Source organism: Lynx rufus, unplaced genomic scaffold (genome assembly GCF_022079265.1).
Source record: "Lynx rufus isolate CCGP_SWC_20201006 ecotype Redwood Valley unplaced genomic scaffold, mLynRuf1.p SCAF_4, whole genome shotgun sequence".
Taxonomy (NCBI): Eukaryota; Metazoa; Chordata; class Mammalia; order Carnivora; family Felidae; genus Lynx; species Lynx rufus.
Window position 1 is genome coordinate 148,054,403 of NW_025814856.1, and position 19,107 is coordinate 148,073,509.

The following is a 19,107-nucleotide window of genomic DNA, read 5'->3' on the forward strand; positions in this document are numbered from 1 at the left end:
TTCAAGGGAACGGCTAAAGAAGACAAGGTTGAAGAATATGTAAAACAGCTTTCCCCTTCTCATGTATTCCTCTCTTCAAAATTTTCAAGTTAATTTAAGGTCTTACTAACTGCGTTTTCAGAAGGATTAAACTCTTGAATTAAATGCCCTGACAGGGTTTCATTTTTATCTTGACTATAAATTTGTGTTTCTTAAAACTTTTTTTTAATTTCATTTGTTTTTCTCATTGTCTATATTATTAATTGAACTAAGAATTAAAGTAACTTCCTTTACTATCTTGTTAACTCTTCTCCTACCTTCTCCTTTTTGGCACATAAATTTTATTTAAGGTTGGGCCCATGCTATGTGAGTGTATGTGTATTCCATACAGTTTCAAAGTGGAAGCATGGATCTAATTACGAAAATAGTGTGCCATCTTGTGGAGGATTTTTCAGACAGTAAAGTCAGATTTACCCAGAAGAATTAGTAGGAGGATAGGTACTGCAGTCGGGCTCATAAGATAAAAAGCCTGCCTCTTTGTGCAGAATGGTGTTAAGACACTGATGTGTTAACATTTCTACCTTATTTTTAGTGTAAATAAGATGTGTATACGAGTACTGCTAGTAGTAAGTAATTATAGGGTTTATTTAGTACTGGTGCCAAAAAGGTTTGTGCTTAAGAATGTGGTTGAATTTTAGTTTTTGTGGCCTCAGTAATGACAGATTGATTGATCATTGATTCAGTCTCTTAGAATGAAATTGGTTTGACATCTTGAACTTAGGCCATTATTGGTCACTTTACTTCCAATCCCTCTCTTTTGCCGGCTTCTCCTTCTTGATCAAGTCCTATCATGCTTCACGTTCAGAATTGGCCTAGTTGCACGTTTGCTTAGGATCTTCTGAAGCTACTGTATGGTCTGTGGAGTTGAGTTCGGAGCCTTTATGTTGTTATTTAACCCCTTCCACGATCTGGCCACTACCTGTCTTTTTAACCTTTTGTGTTCTTTTAAATCGAACAGTGCGTTTATTCATCACACAGTGTTAACCACTTTGCATGCATTATTTAATTTAATTCTCACAGTAGCTTTATAAACTAGGTGCTGTGTGCTGTTTTGGATGTAAGGAGACCGACGGTGGTAGAGCTTTAATTCTATCTGAGATCTGCCTGACTTTAGAATCCATGTGCTTTAAGATACTTCTCATGTGTTTTGCTGTCTCTGTACCTTTGTTATACTTTTTACTCTGCTTGAAAAGTCCTCCTCTCCGTTTCCCGTTCTGCCACCAAAGCCATCTTCTGATGGATAGGTCACATGCCACTGCCACCATGAAACCTTTCCTGAGTCCCTTCCACCAGGTATACTCTCTTCCCTCTTTTGAACTCCCCATGGCGCTTTTTACCTTTCTTATGGCACTTAGTCTGCCCTGCGTTATGGTGACTTATGTGCCTGTTTTATATTCTTTTTTTTTTTTTTTTTAATGTTTATTTGAGAGAGAGCACGTGCTAGTGTGAGCAGGGGGAGGGGCAGAGAGAGAGGGAGACAGGATCCCAAGCAAGATCCTCTGCGTGCTGGGAGAAATGGATAGCCACAATAGCCTGTGCTCCTTTAAGAAAAAAATATAGAGAAAGAGCTGCTGCTTGAGGAGGACTGTACTGCCCAGGGATGTACGTGAATTGTTACATAACCTATAAGCATGAGACTGGACCCCGTTGCGAATAATGTTTTTTCTGTTTCCTTCTCCCTACAGTTCTCTCCAGTGATTTCTATAATCTTTAAAAGTTTTTGGTACCCTTTACTCATTAATACTTTTGGTCGTGTTTATTTCTAGATAATATTTCATCTCTGAATGATTTAAATGATGAGATGATTTAATTAAAAATTTGTCATGCATTTCATTCAGGTATGTCAAAAGGTCCTGCTTCCATCCGACTCATTCAATTTTACTATTAAACTTCAACTGGGACTACAAAGCATTCACAGACAAGAATGACATCTTGGATTAATTCCATTGGGATGCTTGCTCTCTGCCAGATTTTATTTTGCTCAGCTATCAATGAGGCTGTTGTGGAAATGTGGGTTTTCTTTGCTGTGAGAATTTATGCGTACAAAGAGACCTGCTTTTCAGAAAGAACATTGAGAACCCAGAGCCCAAGAGGAAGGGTTATTAAAGTTAATGAACCAGGGTAACCTTATCCAAAGGGTACCCAGAAACACTATAAAACAAAAGGTCAATTGCTATTGCTATTTTAGTTATATATCGCCTCCCTCTCCTGGCCTCAGAATTTATCAGGGTTAATTGCATTTACAGTGAAGCCTTGGCAAATAATTTTTAAGGCAGATGAAAATTCTTTAATTTTTTTTATTCTTGTAAAACTTGAAGTATCTGGGCATCACCGCATGTCATTTGGGAAACAGAATGTTACTTAACTAATGAAAATGGATTGTTGTATAGTTCTGAGATATTATTTTTTAACAGTTTAAAATAATTGCCATTATTTCACATTTGTACAGAGCCAGAGTGTTCTAGGTACTGAGTTAGACATGAAATCAGATACAATAATGCTGTTTTTATTGCATCTGTGGCACTTAGTAACCACAGAGGATTTTTTATTTTTGTGCATGTCTTAGAGGTTAAAATGCTGTTCATGCTTGATAGACTTCAGAATGTTTTTGTGTAACTTACATCTGAAGAACTATACCACAACACTGAGAGTTTTGTAAGTGAAAAAACTAAGACCCAGGGAGATTCTGTGGCCTGTACTTGATTTGACTACCCAGTTAGCACTAGAACTCGGTCCTGTCCCAATGATATGTTCCTACCCAGAAGCATTGTTTTGATTTCCCTAGCTTCTTGGGGCATAGAATGGGGCATTTCACTTAGAAAATTCACTTAGGGTTTGAAATTATATGAAAATATGATAAAAATTTCTTAGACAAAAGCCTAGCTCTGTGAGTGGCAAGAATTTTCTTAATGGTGTCACAGTATTTCGAAGTGCACTTTGAATTGTAACCCTTCATGGTAGGACATAACTTAGATGCCAGCCTCCACATATGTAGGCCTAGGGCGTGTCAGTTAGGTAGTAGGTGGTTTTATAGTGTTCCTGTATGTCTTATTTAACTTTTTAAAAAAGGGGGGTACCTGGCTGGCTCAGTTGGTAGAGCATGTGACTCTTGACCTTGGGGTGGTGACTTTGAGCCCCACATTGGCATAGAGTTTACTTAAAAAAAAGGAAAGAAATGCCATAACTTAAAAAAATAAATAAATAAATTGGTGGGACTTGTGTAACAAGTAGACAGAGTCATTTAAAAGGGGGTTATATTTGAAGAAAAGAAAGGCACTATTATAAAGAAGGATGTGGATGGGACATGGTGTTATGTGTAAAGATTTTCACTACCCACTGGGCAAGAAATCTGTTTTGTTGCAGTGCAGCAGTCCATGGGTATAATAGACATTTCAGAGTTAAAAGAAACCAAGTTCTCAAGATACCTAGAATGCCTTAAAGGTTGATTTCTGAGGAGTTACCCCTACCATTGTATATTTGGAAGAAATTTCCCCATTTTCCATTGGAATGCCAAGGCTGTACATCACCTTATTCTTAAGGTGTTTAACTAACTCACAGCTAGTTTTAACCATTGTTTTTGATATTGCGATAGAGGGAAATAGTTTTAATGTGAAGGGTTGTTTGTTTGTTTTTTTCCAGAAGTCACGAGATGTGTTTATGTTGTATTTTAGGCCATCTTTTCCCTTAGGGTTCCTTTTTTTTTTTTTTTTAACGATGTGAAGCTGCATTGCTAAGAAACTGCCAAATGTGAACTTTCCACAGCCTAACACAGAGAGTCCTAAACTGGCTGCACATCAGATTCACCCTGGAAACTTTAAAAAATGCAGACTCTTCTTACCCACTGAAGACCTATGAAATCAGAATCTTGAGGATGTCTCTTAGTGATTTGTACTTTTATAAGTCTCTCGAAATGGTGGTCCTACAGCAGCCTTTCCATATACCCATGTTTAGGAGATACTAGTCTAGGGTATATTTTGGAATGCCATCCATTTACAAATTTCATTTTTAAGTTTATTTAGATATGCCTTAAATGATCTTAGAAACAAAGGCTAGATCTGGGTGCCTTTACTTAAATTTTATCGTTAAGTTTTTTTTATACATATTTTTCTAATTTTCATAGAGACCGTTTATTTGTTTGGTGGCTGGGATGGAACTCAAGATCTTGCTGACTTCTGGGCGTACAGTGTGAAGGAGAACCAGTGGACATGTATCTCTAGAGACACTGAGAAAGAGGCAAGTTCTCAGACTTTTCATCCATCTGTATTATGATAGGGGTGTGGGTGTACACTTCCTTTTCCAGATGATTTGTAGTCCTTTCTCATGTCTGTCCACAGTAGTAGCAGAAGAATTCGTGGTGAACAGGTGAACTTCTATACCTGGTTCTTCAACTACTGGTACATGAACAAATCTATTTCATAGGGATAAATAGAAATGAGTATTGAATATAATATAGTTTTTAACTATGTTAGCCTGTGTATTGATCTTTTTACACTATGTAACTGTGTATTGATCTTTTTTCTCATGTCTCTGTCACCTCTACTCTTACTTTGAGCATTCGTCTTATTTTAATTTCCTCTGGAAAAATATGCTTTTAATGTCCTTGCTTTTTCACTATTTTGGCCCCTTATTATTTGACTGTATATATCAGTTTTCAGAAATGATGTATATTTTATTCTTAACTAAAATTGTATTCACGTGTGTGTTGATACATATATACATAAAGCATATTCTTAGTGAATACGATGGCTTGGATTTACAGCTTTGGATTAAAGAAGTGCATAATTATACACTAGTATAAAGCAAATGTTAATTCATTTATTTTTTCCAAATCTTTATAGAAATCTTAAAAATATTTATTTTTGAGACAGAGAGAGACTGAGTACAAGAGGGGGAGGGGAAGGGAGAGAGGGAGACACCGAATCGGAAGTAGGCTCCAGGCTCCATGCTGTCAGCACAGAGCCTGACACAGGGCTCAAACCCACGAGCTGTGAGATCATGACCCGAGCCAAAGTCTGATGCTCAACCAACTGAGCCACCCAGGTGCCCCTAGAATTTTTTATCGTACCTTCCCATCTAAGCTGTTTCAGATTATGAGGTGACAAATAAACTTAACCAAATGGTAGGAGCTGAAAATGAAAAGTGAGGGGAAAAGACCTAATTCAAAATCCACTCCTATTAATCCAGGATGGCCATTTTAGAATGATCTGGTGCTATGCCTTTAATTCTAGGAAATTGGATTCCTGCTTACTTGGGGGTGTTCATTGATTAATTTGAGTAGTTTTTATCTTTTCAAAGCTATCTTAAAATTCTGATTTGTTTGTTTTCCCATAAAAATGTATAAAAATGGTCTTTGTCTTTCAGTATTAAAGTACTATTTTCTGAAGTCATTATTTCTATCTTCAACAAAAATAAAGAGTGATCTAAAAAAATTCCTAATTTATTTTTCTTAAACTATTTTAAATCCAAGTTGATTGCATCTGTAATTATTCTTGCAGTACTAAGTCTAGGGTTCATCCTGAAATCCTCCTTCTTCATCATTGAATATGCCTAATTGGTGCGTAAGTTCCAAGAGTTCTAGCACCCAGTATTGCATTTCACATGTCTTCCTCTCTAGTCCTTTTGACACTAATTCCAACATTATGGTTTCTTTCTTAAACTTTTGCCTCCAATAGATGAAAAGTTAATGCTGGAGAAAAGCAAGGGAAGATAAATGCAAAATCAGGAGAGTGGCTCTTTTGGCAAAAGATGGGTTAGTTCACAGGGAGCCTTAAAGGTCATATTAATGTTCTACTTTTGAAGCTGGGCATGAGTATTACTTTTATATTATTTATATATGTTATAAACAATATTTGGAATGCAATTAATAAATATTTAAAATACTGGAAAAATATAGAATTTATTTTGATGAGAATACTTTGTTTCTGTTATTTTGAAGTCAGTAGAGATAAGTGATGACCCATTACTGGAGTTCAGATTTATTATAATTTATTATTGTTTTCTTCATATAGATGCTGAAAAACCTTTTGTTGATCTGTGAAGTAAATAGTAATGGTATATGGCTGTAGCATAAATGTTCATATTCATTTCTTCCAAAATTAAACAGTTAGTTAGTATTTCATATATCTAATTTTATTTTCTGTACCAGTGAGTGCAAGTTATTTTTTGATGATACCGCAAGACATGTGGTTTAAAAGTATGATGTACAGTAAAGAAGCAGTATTAATTTAATTCATTTTAATTTACTTAAATATGTATCTAATAACACATTTAGGAGATTGAAAGATAATAGAATGGTTCACCTCCTAGAATAATTATTTTAAATGTTCATTTAGATATGCAAGTAAGTTTTTATAAAGGTTTAAAAAAATATATTTTTCTTTAGTTTTGCATTTCTAAAGTTTCTTTAATGTCAGGCTTTGTGGAAGACAGCTAGATTCTCCTATCTGCTTCTCTGTTTGGTCCCTTGTGACATGTTGTTTCCTGTGAAATACATGAAGAATATTGGACCTCACATAGATATGTTTCTGGAAAGGAGAATAGTATTTTAATAGCCTTTTCAGATACTTGCACATGGTCTTTTTTGATCTGGTCTCATATCCCAAATTGACAAGTGGTTGTTTCTTAAAAGTGATTGATTGCATTATAGACTCAAACCATATCAGCTAATATTTTCTGTTACATTAAAATCCATTGTTCTATCTGCTCTTTGAGTGGATCTTTTACCCATGCATGCTTTTTTTTACCCATGTATCAACCACTTGAAAATTACTAGTTTCCTGAGTTCTGCATATCTTCCAAATGTTGACATTTCATTATACAATACCCCAAATCCCCCATCTTTGTTAACATCCCTATCAATTTCATTAGAAAACTCTTTTAAGTATCACAAGTGGCAGATAGAAGTCAAGATCACAGTGGCAGATAAAAGTTTTAAAAAATTCTAATTTTGCTTAAAAACAAATTTAAAAATTTTAAATTTGCTTTATTTTTTTAAATAAAATTTATTGTCAAATTGTCTAACATACAGTGTGTAAAGTGTGCTCTTTACAGAGGGCGGTAGATTCCCATGGTTCGTCGCTTACATACAGCACCTAGTGCTCATCCCAGCAAGTGCCCTCCTCAATGCCCATCACCCACTTTCCCCTCTCCCCCACGCCCTCATCAACCTTCAGCTTATTCTCTGTATTTAAGAGTCTCTTATGGTTTGCCTCCCTCCCTCTCTGTTTGTAACTATTTTTTTCCCCTTCCCTTCCCTTCCTCCACGGTCTTCTCTTAAGTTTCTCAGGATCCACATATAAGTGAAAACATATGATACCTGTTTTTCTCTGACTGACTTCACTCAACATAATACCTTCCAGCTCCATCCTCGTTGCTGCAAATGGCAGGGTTTCATCCTTTCTCATTGCCAAGTAGTATTCCATTGTATATATAAACCACATCTTCTTTATCCATTCATTAGTTGATGGGCATTTGGCCTCTTTCCATACTTTGGCTATTGTTGAAAGTGCTGTTATAAACATTGGGGTACACGTGCCCCTATGCATCAGCATTCCTGTATCCTTTGGATAAATTCCTAGTAGTGCTATTGTTGGGTTGTAGGGTAGTTCTATTTTTAATTTTTTGAGGAACCTCCATACTGTTTTCCAGAGTGGCTGTAACAGTTTGCATTCCCACTGACAGTGCAGGAGGGTTCCCTTTTCTCCACATCCTTGCCAGCTTCTGTTGTTTCCTAAGTTGTTAATTTTAGCCACTCTGACTGATGTGAGGTGGTATCTCAGTGTGGTTTTGATTTGTATTTCCCTGATGATGAGTGACGTTGAGCGTCTTTTCATGTGTCTGTTGGCCATCTGGATGTCTTCTTTGGAAAAGTGTCTATTTGTGTCTTCTGGCCATTTCTTCACTGGATTATTTGTTTTTCGGGTGTTGAGTTTGTTAAATTCTTTATAGATTTTGGATACCAACCCTATATCCAATATGTCATTTGCGAATATCTTTTCCCATTCCGTCGGTTGCCTTTTAGTTTTGTTGATTGTTTCCTTTGCAGTGCAGAAGCTTTTTATCTTCAGAAGGTACCAATAGTTCATTTTTGTTTTTAATTCCCTTGCCTTTGGAGATGTGTTGAGCAAGAAATTGCTGCAGCTGAGATCGAGGTTGTTGCCTGCTTTCTCCTCTAGGGTTTTGATTGTTTCCTGTCTCACATTGAGGTCTTTCATCCATTTTGAGTTTATTTTTGTGTATCGTGTAAGAAAGTGGTCTAGTTTCATTCTTCTGCATGTTGCTGTCCAGTTCTCCCAGCACCATTTGCTAAAGAGACTGTCTTTTTTCCATTGGACACTCTTTCCTTAAATTTGCTTTTAATGGGGCCCTTGGGTGGCTCAGTCGATTAAGTGTATCCAACTCTTGATTTCAGCTCAAGTCTTGATCTCAGGATCATGAGTTCAAGCCCCATGTTGGCTCTGTGCTGGGCATGAAGCCTATTTAAAATGTTTTTAATAATAAAAGTCATTAAAATTAATTTTTAATAATTTTTAAAATTAATAATATGTATTTTTAAAAATTTTAATAAAATTTGCTTTTATCATTGGATACAAATTTTGTCTGTTTTCCTTCAAAATGACATACTTCATTTTTCAGAAAATGCCTGCCATAGCCACAATGTCTGGATAACCATATCTGGATTGTTAATTTTCTTTCAAGTGAATATAGTGTTCCATGGAGAAAGCAACTAGGTCAGCTTGTAACTCAGTCACATAAGGTACATTTCCTTGAAATAACCACCACGTGTCAGGTAGCACTGTTTTACGGTTTTCTTTTTTTTAAGTATGGGTTTGTTTGTTTGTTTGTTTGTTTTTAAGTTTATTTATTTTGAGAGAGAGCAGAGGAGGGGCAGAAAGATAAGGAAAGAGAGAAAATCCCAAGCAGGCTCTGCACTGCAGTGTGGAGCCCAGCGCAGGGCTCAAAGCCACAAACCATGAGAGCCGAAATCAAGAGTCAGATGCTTAACTGACTAAGACACCCAGGTGCCCCTGTTTTATAGTTTTCTAAATCTCTTTAATGTTCAGCTTAACAGAAGGCAGCTGGATTCATATCTGCTTCTGTATCCAATCTGTGATTATATCAGAAGTTGTGTAGCCTCTGGAAAGTTTCATGGACACTCAAAAGATAATAAGAGTGAAAGGACAAAATTCTTACCCTTAGTGGTGGTATTAAACAAACAAACAAACAAACAAACAAACAAAAGAAAACTGTGTGGACTCCCTGAAGTATCTTGGAAACCCCAGAATGCACTGAGAACTGCTGCTTTAATTTAATCCACAGACCCTTTTTAGATATAGACACTAATCATGTAATACCTCAGTAATGTCCTTTATATGTGTCCCACTGTCACTCCCAACCCCCATCCCTGACCAAGACTCAGTTCATGATCGTGCATTCATTTCAGTGTCATGTTTCTTTAGTCTCCTTTAGTCTGGAATAGTTCCTCAACCTTTCCTTATCTTTCTAGACCTTGACATTTTTGAAGAACACATAGTAATTATTTTGTAGACTGTCACTCAGTTGCTTTGTCTCTTCTTTCCTTGGGATTGGATTTAGGTTGAGCATTTTTAGCAGGAATACCATGTGGATGACATTGGGTAGCCCTTAGTATATCCTGTCAGGAGGCGCATTGTGTCAGCTTGTCTGGTACCTTCGATCACTTGTTTAAGGAGAGTGCCCTCCAGATTTTTCCCCCTCTATAATTAATATGTAATTTTTGAGGAGACATCTTGAGATTATGAAAATACCCTATTACTCATCAAACTTTCACCTTTAGCATCTATTGATGAAACTACTAAAGCTTTATCCAAAGTGATTATACCATTTTATATTCCTGCCAGAAATGAATGAAAGTTCTGGTTGCTCCCCTATCTTCTTTCCCTATTGAATTGCTTTGGCGTGTTTGTCAAAAATCAATTGATCATATAAGTATATGTCTCTTTTTGAATACTCTAGCCTGCTCCATTATCTTTTGGTCTGCTCATATACCATTATGACACTTCTTGAGGTCAGGTAATACAAGACCTCTTTATTCTTCTTTTTAAAAATTATTTTGGGGGCGCCTGGGTGGCGCAGTCGGTTAAGCGTCCGACTTCAGCCAGGTCACGATCTCGCCGTCTGTGAGTTCGAGCCCCGCGTCAGGCTCTGGGCTGATGGCTCGGAGCCTGGAGCCTGTTTCCGATTCTGTGTCTCCCTCTCTCTCTGCCCCTCCCCTGTTCATGCTCTGTCTCTCTCTGTCCCAAAAATAAATAAACGTTGAAAAAAAAAAAATTATTTTGTGGGGCACCTGGGTGGCTCAGTTGGTTAAGCATCCGACTTCGGCTCAGGTCATGATCTCATGGTTCATTAGTTTGAGTCCCACATCAGGCTCTGTGCTGACAGTTCAGAGCCTGGAGCCTGCTTCAGATTCTGCGTCTCCCTCTCTCTCTTCCCGTCTCCTGCTCATACTGTCTCTCTCTCTCTCTCAAAAATAAATTAACATTAAAAAACAATAATAATTAAAAATAATAATAAATAAATAAACAAAAATTGTTTTGAGGAGTTCCTGGGTGGCTCAGTCAGTTAAGCATCTGACTCTTGATTTCTGCTCAGGTCATGATCTCACTGGTTCATGAGATCAAGCCTGGTGTTGGGTTCTACACTGACAGTGTGGAACCTGCTTGGGATTCTCTCTTCCCCTCTCACTCTGCCCCTCCCCCCTCCAAAAGAAATAAATAAACTTAAAAAAAAGAAATTATTTTGATTCTTCTAGGTCTTTTACATTCCATATAAATTTTAGAATAATATTGTCAATTTCTAAAACTGTTGGGATTATGATTGAGAATGCAATGTCTTAATAATATTAGATCTTCTAATCCATGAGCATAGTTAAATTAAATCTCCATTTATTTCAGTCTTCATTATTTGTCAGCACTCTTGGAGTTTTTAGGTTAGAGGTCTTGAATATTTTTATTAGATTGATCCCAGTGTATTTTGTTTTTTCATGCTATTGTAAATGGAGCTTAAAATTGTTTTTATCTTTTTGCTTACTGCTAATATAGTTTTTTTTTTACTATTGCCTTTATATCATGACACTTCTAAATTCATTTATTATTTCTCTTTGTTGATTTCTTAAGATGTTTCAACAGTTTTGTCATCTATGAATAGAGACAATTTTCTTTCTTCCTTTTTGCTCTTTTTTTTCTGTTTCTAACCTTTTTTTTAATGCCTTATTGCACTGATTTGGACTTCTCATATGGTGTTAAATAGAGCAAGTGAGACTAGACATCCTTATCTTGTTTCAGATTCTCGCAGGACAACGTTCATTATTTCACTGTTAAGTGAAAGATTAGGGGCTTCTGGGTGGCTCAGTCGGTTGAGTGTCCAACTCTTGATTTCAGCTCAGGTGGTGATCTCACAGTCACGGGATTGAGCCCTGCCTTGGGCTCCGTGCTGGGTGTGGAGCTTGCTTGAGATTCTCTCCCTCTCTCTCTCTGTCTCTCTCATGCATGCACCTGAGCGCTCACTCTTTCTAAAAAAATTTAAAAAGTGAAGAATTAGATTTAGGATTTCATGCATTCTTACCAGATTGAAGACATTCCTTTCTATTCCTAGTTTTCTATGAGTTTCCTCATAAATGTCTGTTGAATTTCATCAGATGCTTTTTCTATATAGATAAGATCATATTTTTTCCCTTTAATTCTGTTAATGTGGTGAATCACCTTGATCAGTTTTCAAATGTAAAATTAACTTTGCATTCCTGAAATAAACCCCCATTAGTTAAGGAATATCCTTTTTATATATTGCTGCATTTTATTTGATAATATTTTGTTAAAGATTAGTTTTGTGTCTGTTCCTGAGTTATACTGGTTGGTGTTGCCTGTAAATTATTTTTCCTCTTTCTCCTTTGTAGTATTATTGTTAATTGGTTTTAGTGTTCTCTTATCCTCATAAAATAAGTTAGGAATATTATTTCTTGTGTTTGATAAAATCTACCTGTATACATATCTAGGACTGGCATTTTATTTGTGGGAAGATTCTATTTAAAAAAAAAAAACCTCAATGTTTATTTATTTATTTTGAGAGAGAGAGAGAGAGAGAGCAGGGTAGGGGCAGAGAGAGAGGGAGAACAGGGAATCCCAAGCATGCTCCACACTGCCAACACAGAGCCTGATGTGGGGCTCAAACCCACAAACTGTGAGGTCATGACCCGAGCTGAAACCAAGAGTGGCTTAACGGACTGAGCCACCCAGGTGTCGCTATGGGAAGTTTTTAAATTATGAAATCAATTTTTCAGTAGATATAGTGACTTCAGATTTTCTCTTTTATCTCATGTCAATTTTGGTAAGTTTACAGTTTTTCAAGGAATATGTCCCATTTTTATCAACATTGTCAGATTTTACCTAGGTTTTTTCATAATGGTCCCTTATTTTCTTTTTAACTTCTAGTGAGCCTGTAAGTTATGTTCCTGCTTTCATTTCTCATATTTGGCAATTTGTGTTTTCTCTTCGTTTTTAAAAAATTAGTCTTGCTAGTGGTTTATAATTCTAATCTTTAAGGAAACCAACTTTGTTAATTATCTCAGTTTTTTTGTCTGTTTTCTATTCTCTTGGTTCCTATTTTTTATTTCCATTTTTCTTCATATTAAGAGTATAATTTACTCATTTGAATAGCAGTTAGGCTAATTAAGCTGAAGCAAGAAGTTCTGTTACCTCCCCTAATAAAATTTCAAATTTCACATTCTAGAATATATGGCATAGATTTATTATGCATTACCCTATCTTTGTTTTTGAGATTAATTAGGGAGAAAATTCTTTCAAAAAATAATGTTTCCACCTTATCTGCTGGAGATTTTCTTTGGCAAAAATCTTTAAAAATAAGTTTTAAAATAGTATTTAGTATGAATACTAAAGTGCAGATTCAAATCAACTTAACATCTAGATTCATTAAACTAATGTCAAATTATTCTTCCTGCCTAATGTCTTTATTCATTTAATCTAAATAACAGTGCTAGAATGCTCTTTTTATAATACTGCTTTTTTAATGTTCCATCCTGCTCTAGAAACCCATGATAGTCCTTTACTGCCTGTGAGGTTATATCCAGTCTCCTCTGTCAGTCATTCACCAGGCTTCTATTTCTGCATTACTCTTCAACTCTTATTTCTGCAGTAGGAATTCTCCATCTCAGCCATAACCACACACATTGTATTCAGTCTATTTTTGCTTTTGTTTCTCTTATCTTGTGGAAAACTAATCCAGAAGAGTGGAAAGAACACAGGTTTTGGTTCTAGTTACACTGAAGCTTAGATTCTCTGTCTTCCTAGTTCTGTTACACTGAACAGATTACTTAGAATCTATGAAATGGTAATATTTCCTTATAGAGTTATGTGGATTGAATGAAATATACATAGACATGTCGTAATTAGTATACATGGAATTTAGGACATATTTAACAAATATTGTAACATAGATAGAATTTAAGACATATTTAACAAATATTAAATCTCTCCTTTTCCCCTTTCAACTAATCAAATCCTGCCCAATTGAAGTTCTTTTTTTTCCATGAACTCTGTTTTGTTTATGCTGCAATATATTTTTTTTGCCTTTTATTCAGTCCTGTGATACAAATGATCTCAACTAAATAATTTTTGTTGATAATATAGTGTTATTCATACTGTTTCCCTCATTGTGTTATTTGTCCGAGCGGAAGTGTCCGTTTTATATAATGTAAAGTATGGATGAAGAAGTCAGAGATTTGGATTTTTATTCTGGTGCTGTCACTAGTTTACTAGTCTTCAGGATACCTTTTCTCTTTGGGTTATGTTTCCTCATCTTTAAAAGGAGATTATTAAACTAGAGATCTTTTTAAGGTTCCTTCTAGTTACGAAATTCAGCAATTCTAGGTATTCTTGGGGTGTCTATTTTGTGCTAGATTCAGATGAGAAATTGTAATGAGAAATATTTTAAAAGACCAATTGTGTCTTTAGATTAACATGTCCTAGAGAATAGAGTTCCGTGCACAAATGACTACAGTGCAGTGAGTATATCACAGAAGCCGTGTGAGTGTTACAAGCAGAGTGCCATGTGCAGAATAGTTCATCTCATCTTTCCTGGTAGATTTTAAGCATTTCTGTGGTAAGATCTAACTGTGTGTTGGACTTATATTGCAAACCTTTCAATAAAAGTCAACAAAAAAGAACATTTAATTTTACTTTTTATTATTTGGTCTTTGAGTATTTTTCTTTTTTCTTGTTTTGCTCTCACAGAATGGTCCTAGCGCCAGATCATGTCATAAGATGTGCATTGACATTCAGCGAAGGCAAATCTACACATTGGGGCGTTATTTGGATTCCTCTGTGAGGAACAGCAAATCTCTGAAAAGTGACTTCTATCGTTATGACATTGACACAAACACATGGATGTTACTCAGTGAGGACACTGCTGCTGACGGAGGGCCAAAATTGGTGTTTGATCATCAGGTTTGGTGCACAGATAAATATATGGTGGAACTAATTAGTGCTCAGTAACTCTTGCTCTTAGAGTTTATTTCGCATGTTATGCTGTGTTGTCTATTAGTGATTTCCTATAAATACCTATAATAGATAATAAAAGTAACTATTGTTTCAGTAGGTATAAAGTTAGTTAAAATTTTTTTTCTCGGGGCGCCTGGGTGGCTCAGTCGGTTGAGCATCCGACTTCGGCTCAGGTCACGATCTCGCGGTCCATGAGTTCGAGCCCCGTGTCGGGCTCTGTGCTGATTGCTCAGAGCCTGGAACCTGCTTCCGATTCTGTGTCTCCCTCTCTCTCTGCCCCTCCCCCGTTCGTGCTCTGTCTCTCTCTGTCTCAAAAATAAATAAACATTAAAAAAAAATAAATTTAAAAAAATAAAAATAAAAAATAAATAAAATTTTTTTTCTCTTGTTTGATGCAAGATAAAATACTAATATCAGAACAAGTGTTAATTTATAAAAACTTTATAGAGTAGATGGAGCAGTACATATTAGGAAAACAAATTTTGATTTTATAATAAACAGTCATAACTCATAACAGTAACAACTTACACTTTTAAAACTTTATTCTGCATTCCTGGAAGAAATTTAAAATTATTTTATAATGAGTTTGAGAATTTGAAATCCAGAGCTTTTCTTCCAATTGGAGTGAAATATATTTACTTTTGTATATAATCATAAAGCAGATAGGAATTTGACATATACTAGATGAAGTTTAAACTGAGCACCAATAAGGGGTGCCTGAGTGGCTCAGTCGGTTAAGCATCGACTTCGGCTCAGGTCATGATCTCATGGTCTATGAGTTCGAGCCCCACATCAGGCTCTGTGCTGACAGCTCAGAGCCTGGAGCCTGCTTCAGATTCTGTGTCTCCCTTTCTCTCTGTCCCTCCCCTGCTCACACTCTCTCTGTCTCAAAAAAAATAAACATTTAAAAAGGTGCCTGGGTGGCTCAGTCAGTTAAGCATCCGACTTCGGTTCAGGTCATGATCTCACAGTTGGTGAGTTCGACCCCCGTATTGGGCTCTGTGCTGTCAGCTCAGAGCCTGGAGCCTGCCCTGGATTCTATGTCTCCCTCTCTCTCTCTCCCTCTCCCGCTCATGCTCTGCCTCCTCTGCCTCTCAAAAATAAATAAATGTTAAAAAACAACAACAACAACATTTAAACTGAGCAACAGTAGAAATCACATAATGGTGTTATAAACTAGAAGACTACACACAGTGATCTGTAAACCTTTTTAATATTAAAAATTTAATATGCTCATCATTATCCCCATCAATGTCATTGTCACTGTTATTTGTTTTTAAATATTTAGTGTATATCAGTTTAGGTCAGTACCCAAAACAATAACCAGTAACAATTCTGTAGGCAGTTTTACTTGGCTCACCCCATATCCAAAGGGTTTTTTGTAGTATGAGGGAGAAAAGACTTTTTAAAACTCTGTAGCACTGCATTGATGAACGTAGTATTATCTAGTACTTGAGAAATCGTAGGTGGTGCTAAGATTATCACAGAATTTAGCTTAGGCCTAATATCTTATCTAGGAATTAAAACCCCAGTCTTTATTTTCTTTGGAGGTTTTTGTTAATTCTTTGCCTTTATTCTACTGACATACTTATAATAACAAGTAGTTTTTATAGGAGAATGGTAAGGAAAAGAGGAGTGGGTTTTATGCCTATCAAGTGAGTAGTGGGTAGAAAATCAAAAATGTTAGTCTTCAGAGTATTCCCCAGATTGAATTTAGAACTTCTGCTGGCTGTACATAACTGAACTCTGCAAAGCTCTGCACTTCCCTGCTGACACCTTCAGTGTTGCTCATGTGGAAAATAAATACTCCAAAAATTGTTAGGCTGGTTCCAATCTTTTGAAAACAGAGCATCAGCAGATAACACTGTTAGGGAAACCATTTATTTTCTTCCAACTGGTTACAAATTTCTTTTACAAAAGATGCTTATGTCTTTCTTTTTATAGATTGAAAAAAGAATAGCTCAGGGGTAGTCTGAGTGGAGCACATTTATGTCCTTCTGTGTGACCTTGGTTTGTCTTGACTTTAATAAAATTGAATGTTCTTTGGAAGCTAGGTTCTGTTACATGATGCTTGATTTTCATCTGATTAGATGTAATAGAAGAACACTAGGGGTGAAGAAACCAGGATTTCACCAATTAACACAATCTTTATAAGTCTTCATTTTGTATTCGATTTCATGCAAATAAAACTATACGTTGGAACTTACTCCAAAAATTACCTAGGGTCATTTATGACACATTAAGACTTGACACTTCACATTCAAATTTGAGAAGAACGTGAGAAAGCTAGAGGCATGAAGACATGTTTAGAAGTTACTTTGCCATTTTGAATTTTAACATAAAAAAAAAAACCCTAAAATTTAAAGCTTTTGGATTTCTTAAGATCACAGTGGTAGCTTAGTTCTGAAATTTTCCAAGTTGTTTCTTTGTATGATTTTCAGTAACAATGAGAACCAAACAAAAAGATTAAGGAAAAACACCCCCACAAGTCACATTTCAGTAAAACCAGGAGCCAGAGAAAACCCACGACTCCCAATTCCTTGTAAGTTTAGCCAGAAACAACTGAAATGCCCAGAACCAGTATTGAAGCCCACAACAGTGTAATAGGGGAGAGCTCAAGGCATGAAACAGAAACCCCCCCCAAACCAGATAAGGTTTGTAGTTAGAGATAACGTGACTTCACAGTAGCACCAGGTTTTGAAGAAGTCATTTAATTCAGTAGCAGCAGAGGAGAGAATCCTGGAGCAAGAGCATCACCCTTCTGTTAGGAACCTTCTGTTATCCCATCCAGGGCAGTTCAACTCATTTAAATATGAAAAATGAAAAAGCAATAAACACCAAATCTTTAGAGAGGTACTCTGAAGAAAAAGAACCAGCAAAACTTTCCTTCATGTAACAGCAGGTGAAAAATTATATCCCAGTATTCTAAAATGAATTAAATGGCTTAAGGAAGCTTGCAACTGTCAAGAAGACTACAAAGCATAAGTTCAGGAATGCAGATGAGATGGCCAAATAATAGGTGCAAGTGAAAGTGGACCTGATAAAATTCAGGAAAGAGATTAAAGAAAATTATATTGGGGGCGCCTGGGTGGCTCAGTCGGTTAAACGGCCGACTTCGGCTTGGGTCATGATCTCGCAGTCCGTGAGTTCGAGCCCCACGTCGGGCTCTGTGCTGACAGCTCAGAGCCTGGAGCCTGTTTCAGATTCTGTGTCTCCCTCTCTCTGACCCTCCCCCGTTCATGGTCTGTCTCTCTCTGTCTCAAAAATAAATAAACAAAAAAAAGAAAAAAAGAAAATTATATTGGCACTTCCAGAAAGTAACAATAATCTACAAGGTGTGTAAAGAATAGGTAAGTGTCATATAGCATAGAAATAAGAAGAGCTGATAAAGAAAACAGAAAAAAGACTTAAAAAGGATTAGCCAGAAAATTATAGATGGAGAATGCAGTCAAAAGAGAGCCAACATACACATAATTGGAGACATTAAGGAAGAAAACCAAGACCGTGGAATAGAATAAATATTTATTAATAATTAATTCAAGACTACTTACATATCGAAAGGGCATGCTATTTTCAGGGGAAATTGACCTAGATATTCAACTCTAAGGTATATTGAATTTCAAAGATAGAGCATTTTGATACAGCTAGGCAAACTTATCAAGTCACCTAGAAGAGAAATCAAATGAGACTGGTGTCAGATTTTTCTACAGCTATGTTCAATGCCAAGAGAGGCAATAGAGCAACATCTAGAAGGTATTCAAGAAAAGACAGTGTGAATCAAGGGTTTTATATCAAGCCAAATTGTCCTTCAAGTATAAACATTTTGGGGGGAAATTACTAGAAAATAGAATACAATCTAGCCAAGAAGTGGCTGGAGAAACTTTAATCAAAGCATTGGAGATCTCAGCTCATTAACATTCTCCCCAGGCCACTAGATCATTGTCAGGCTGAATGTATACTTTTACTGCCCTTCTGCCCCACAATCTATGAAATGCAAAAGAATACACTGGTAGTAATGTTAATAAACAAGAAAGAGTGTTCTTGGGGAACTTAAAAAAAATGGGGAGAATTCCTTGAATCTCAAAGTGTATATAGCTAGGGCAAGTATTAGATGAACAATTGGTGACTGAACAGCAGGGCATTTTCCAGTTTGAGCAGCACTTACCTTTGATAACTGTCTACAGATCAGGTGTTGAGCATAGACACTGGAGCTGGAATGATGGAACAGTACTCCCAGGAGGCAATGGAGAGCTGCTCTGGCGCCCTTGACGGCATCATGTCTCATTTCTCCCCACCGGCTCCCTTGGGGAAGGCTGCTGGATATGAAGAGGCGGATGAATAGGGATTCACAGATACAAAAAGGCCTATAACAGCAGCTAAAAAATTCCAAATAATTAATACCATGAGACAGGGGTACTGAATTCAGCAAAGTAAGAATTAACAAAAACAGCTAGAACTGTAAACTGAAGAAGCCTTTAAGATAAATTTAAGTGATGTTTTTAGAGTAACTCAGGAGGCT

General features: G+C 36.4%; 1 protein-coding gene across 1 annotated transcript in view; it reads left to right on the top strand.

Annotated features, from left to right (window-relative positions):
* Positions 1 to 19,107, top strand: part of MKLN1 (muskelin 1) — a 186,907-nt gene that overhangs the window by 109,347 nt on the left and 58,453 nt on the right. Inside the window, exons 9-10 of the mRNA XM_047096606.1 lie at positions 4,160 to 4,272; positions 14,322 to 14,534. Coding sequence (XP_046952562.1) covers positions 4,160 to 4,272; positions 14,322 to 14,534 — 326 coding nt within the window. The remainder of the gene's footprint in view (positions 1 to 4,159; positions 4,273 to 14,321; positions 14,535 to 19,107) is intronic.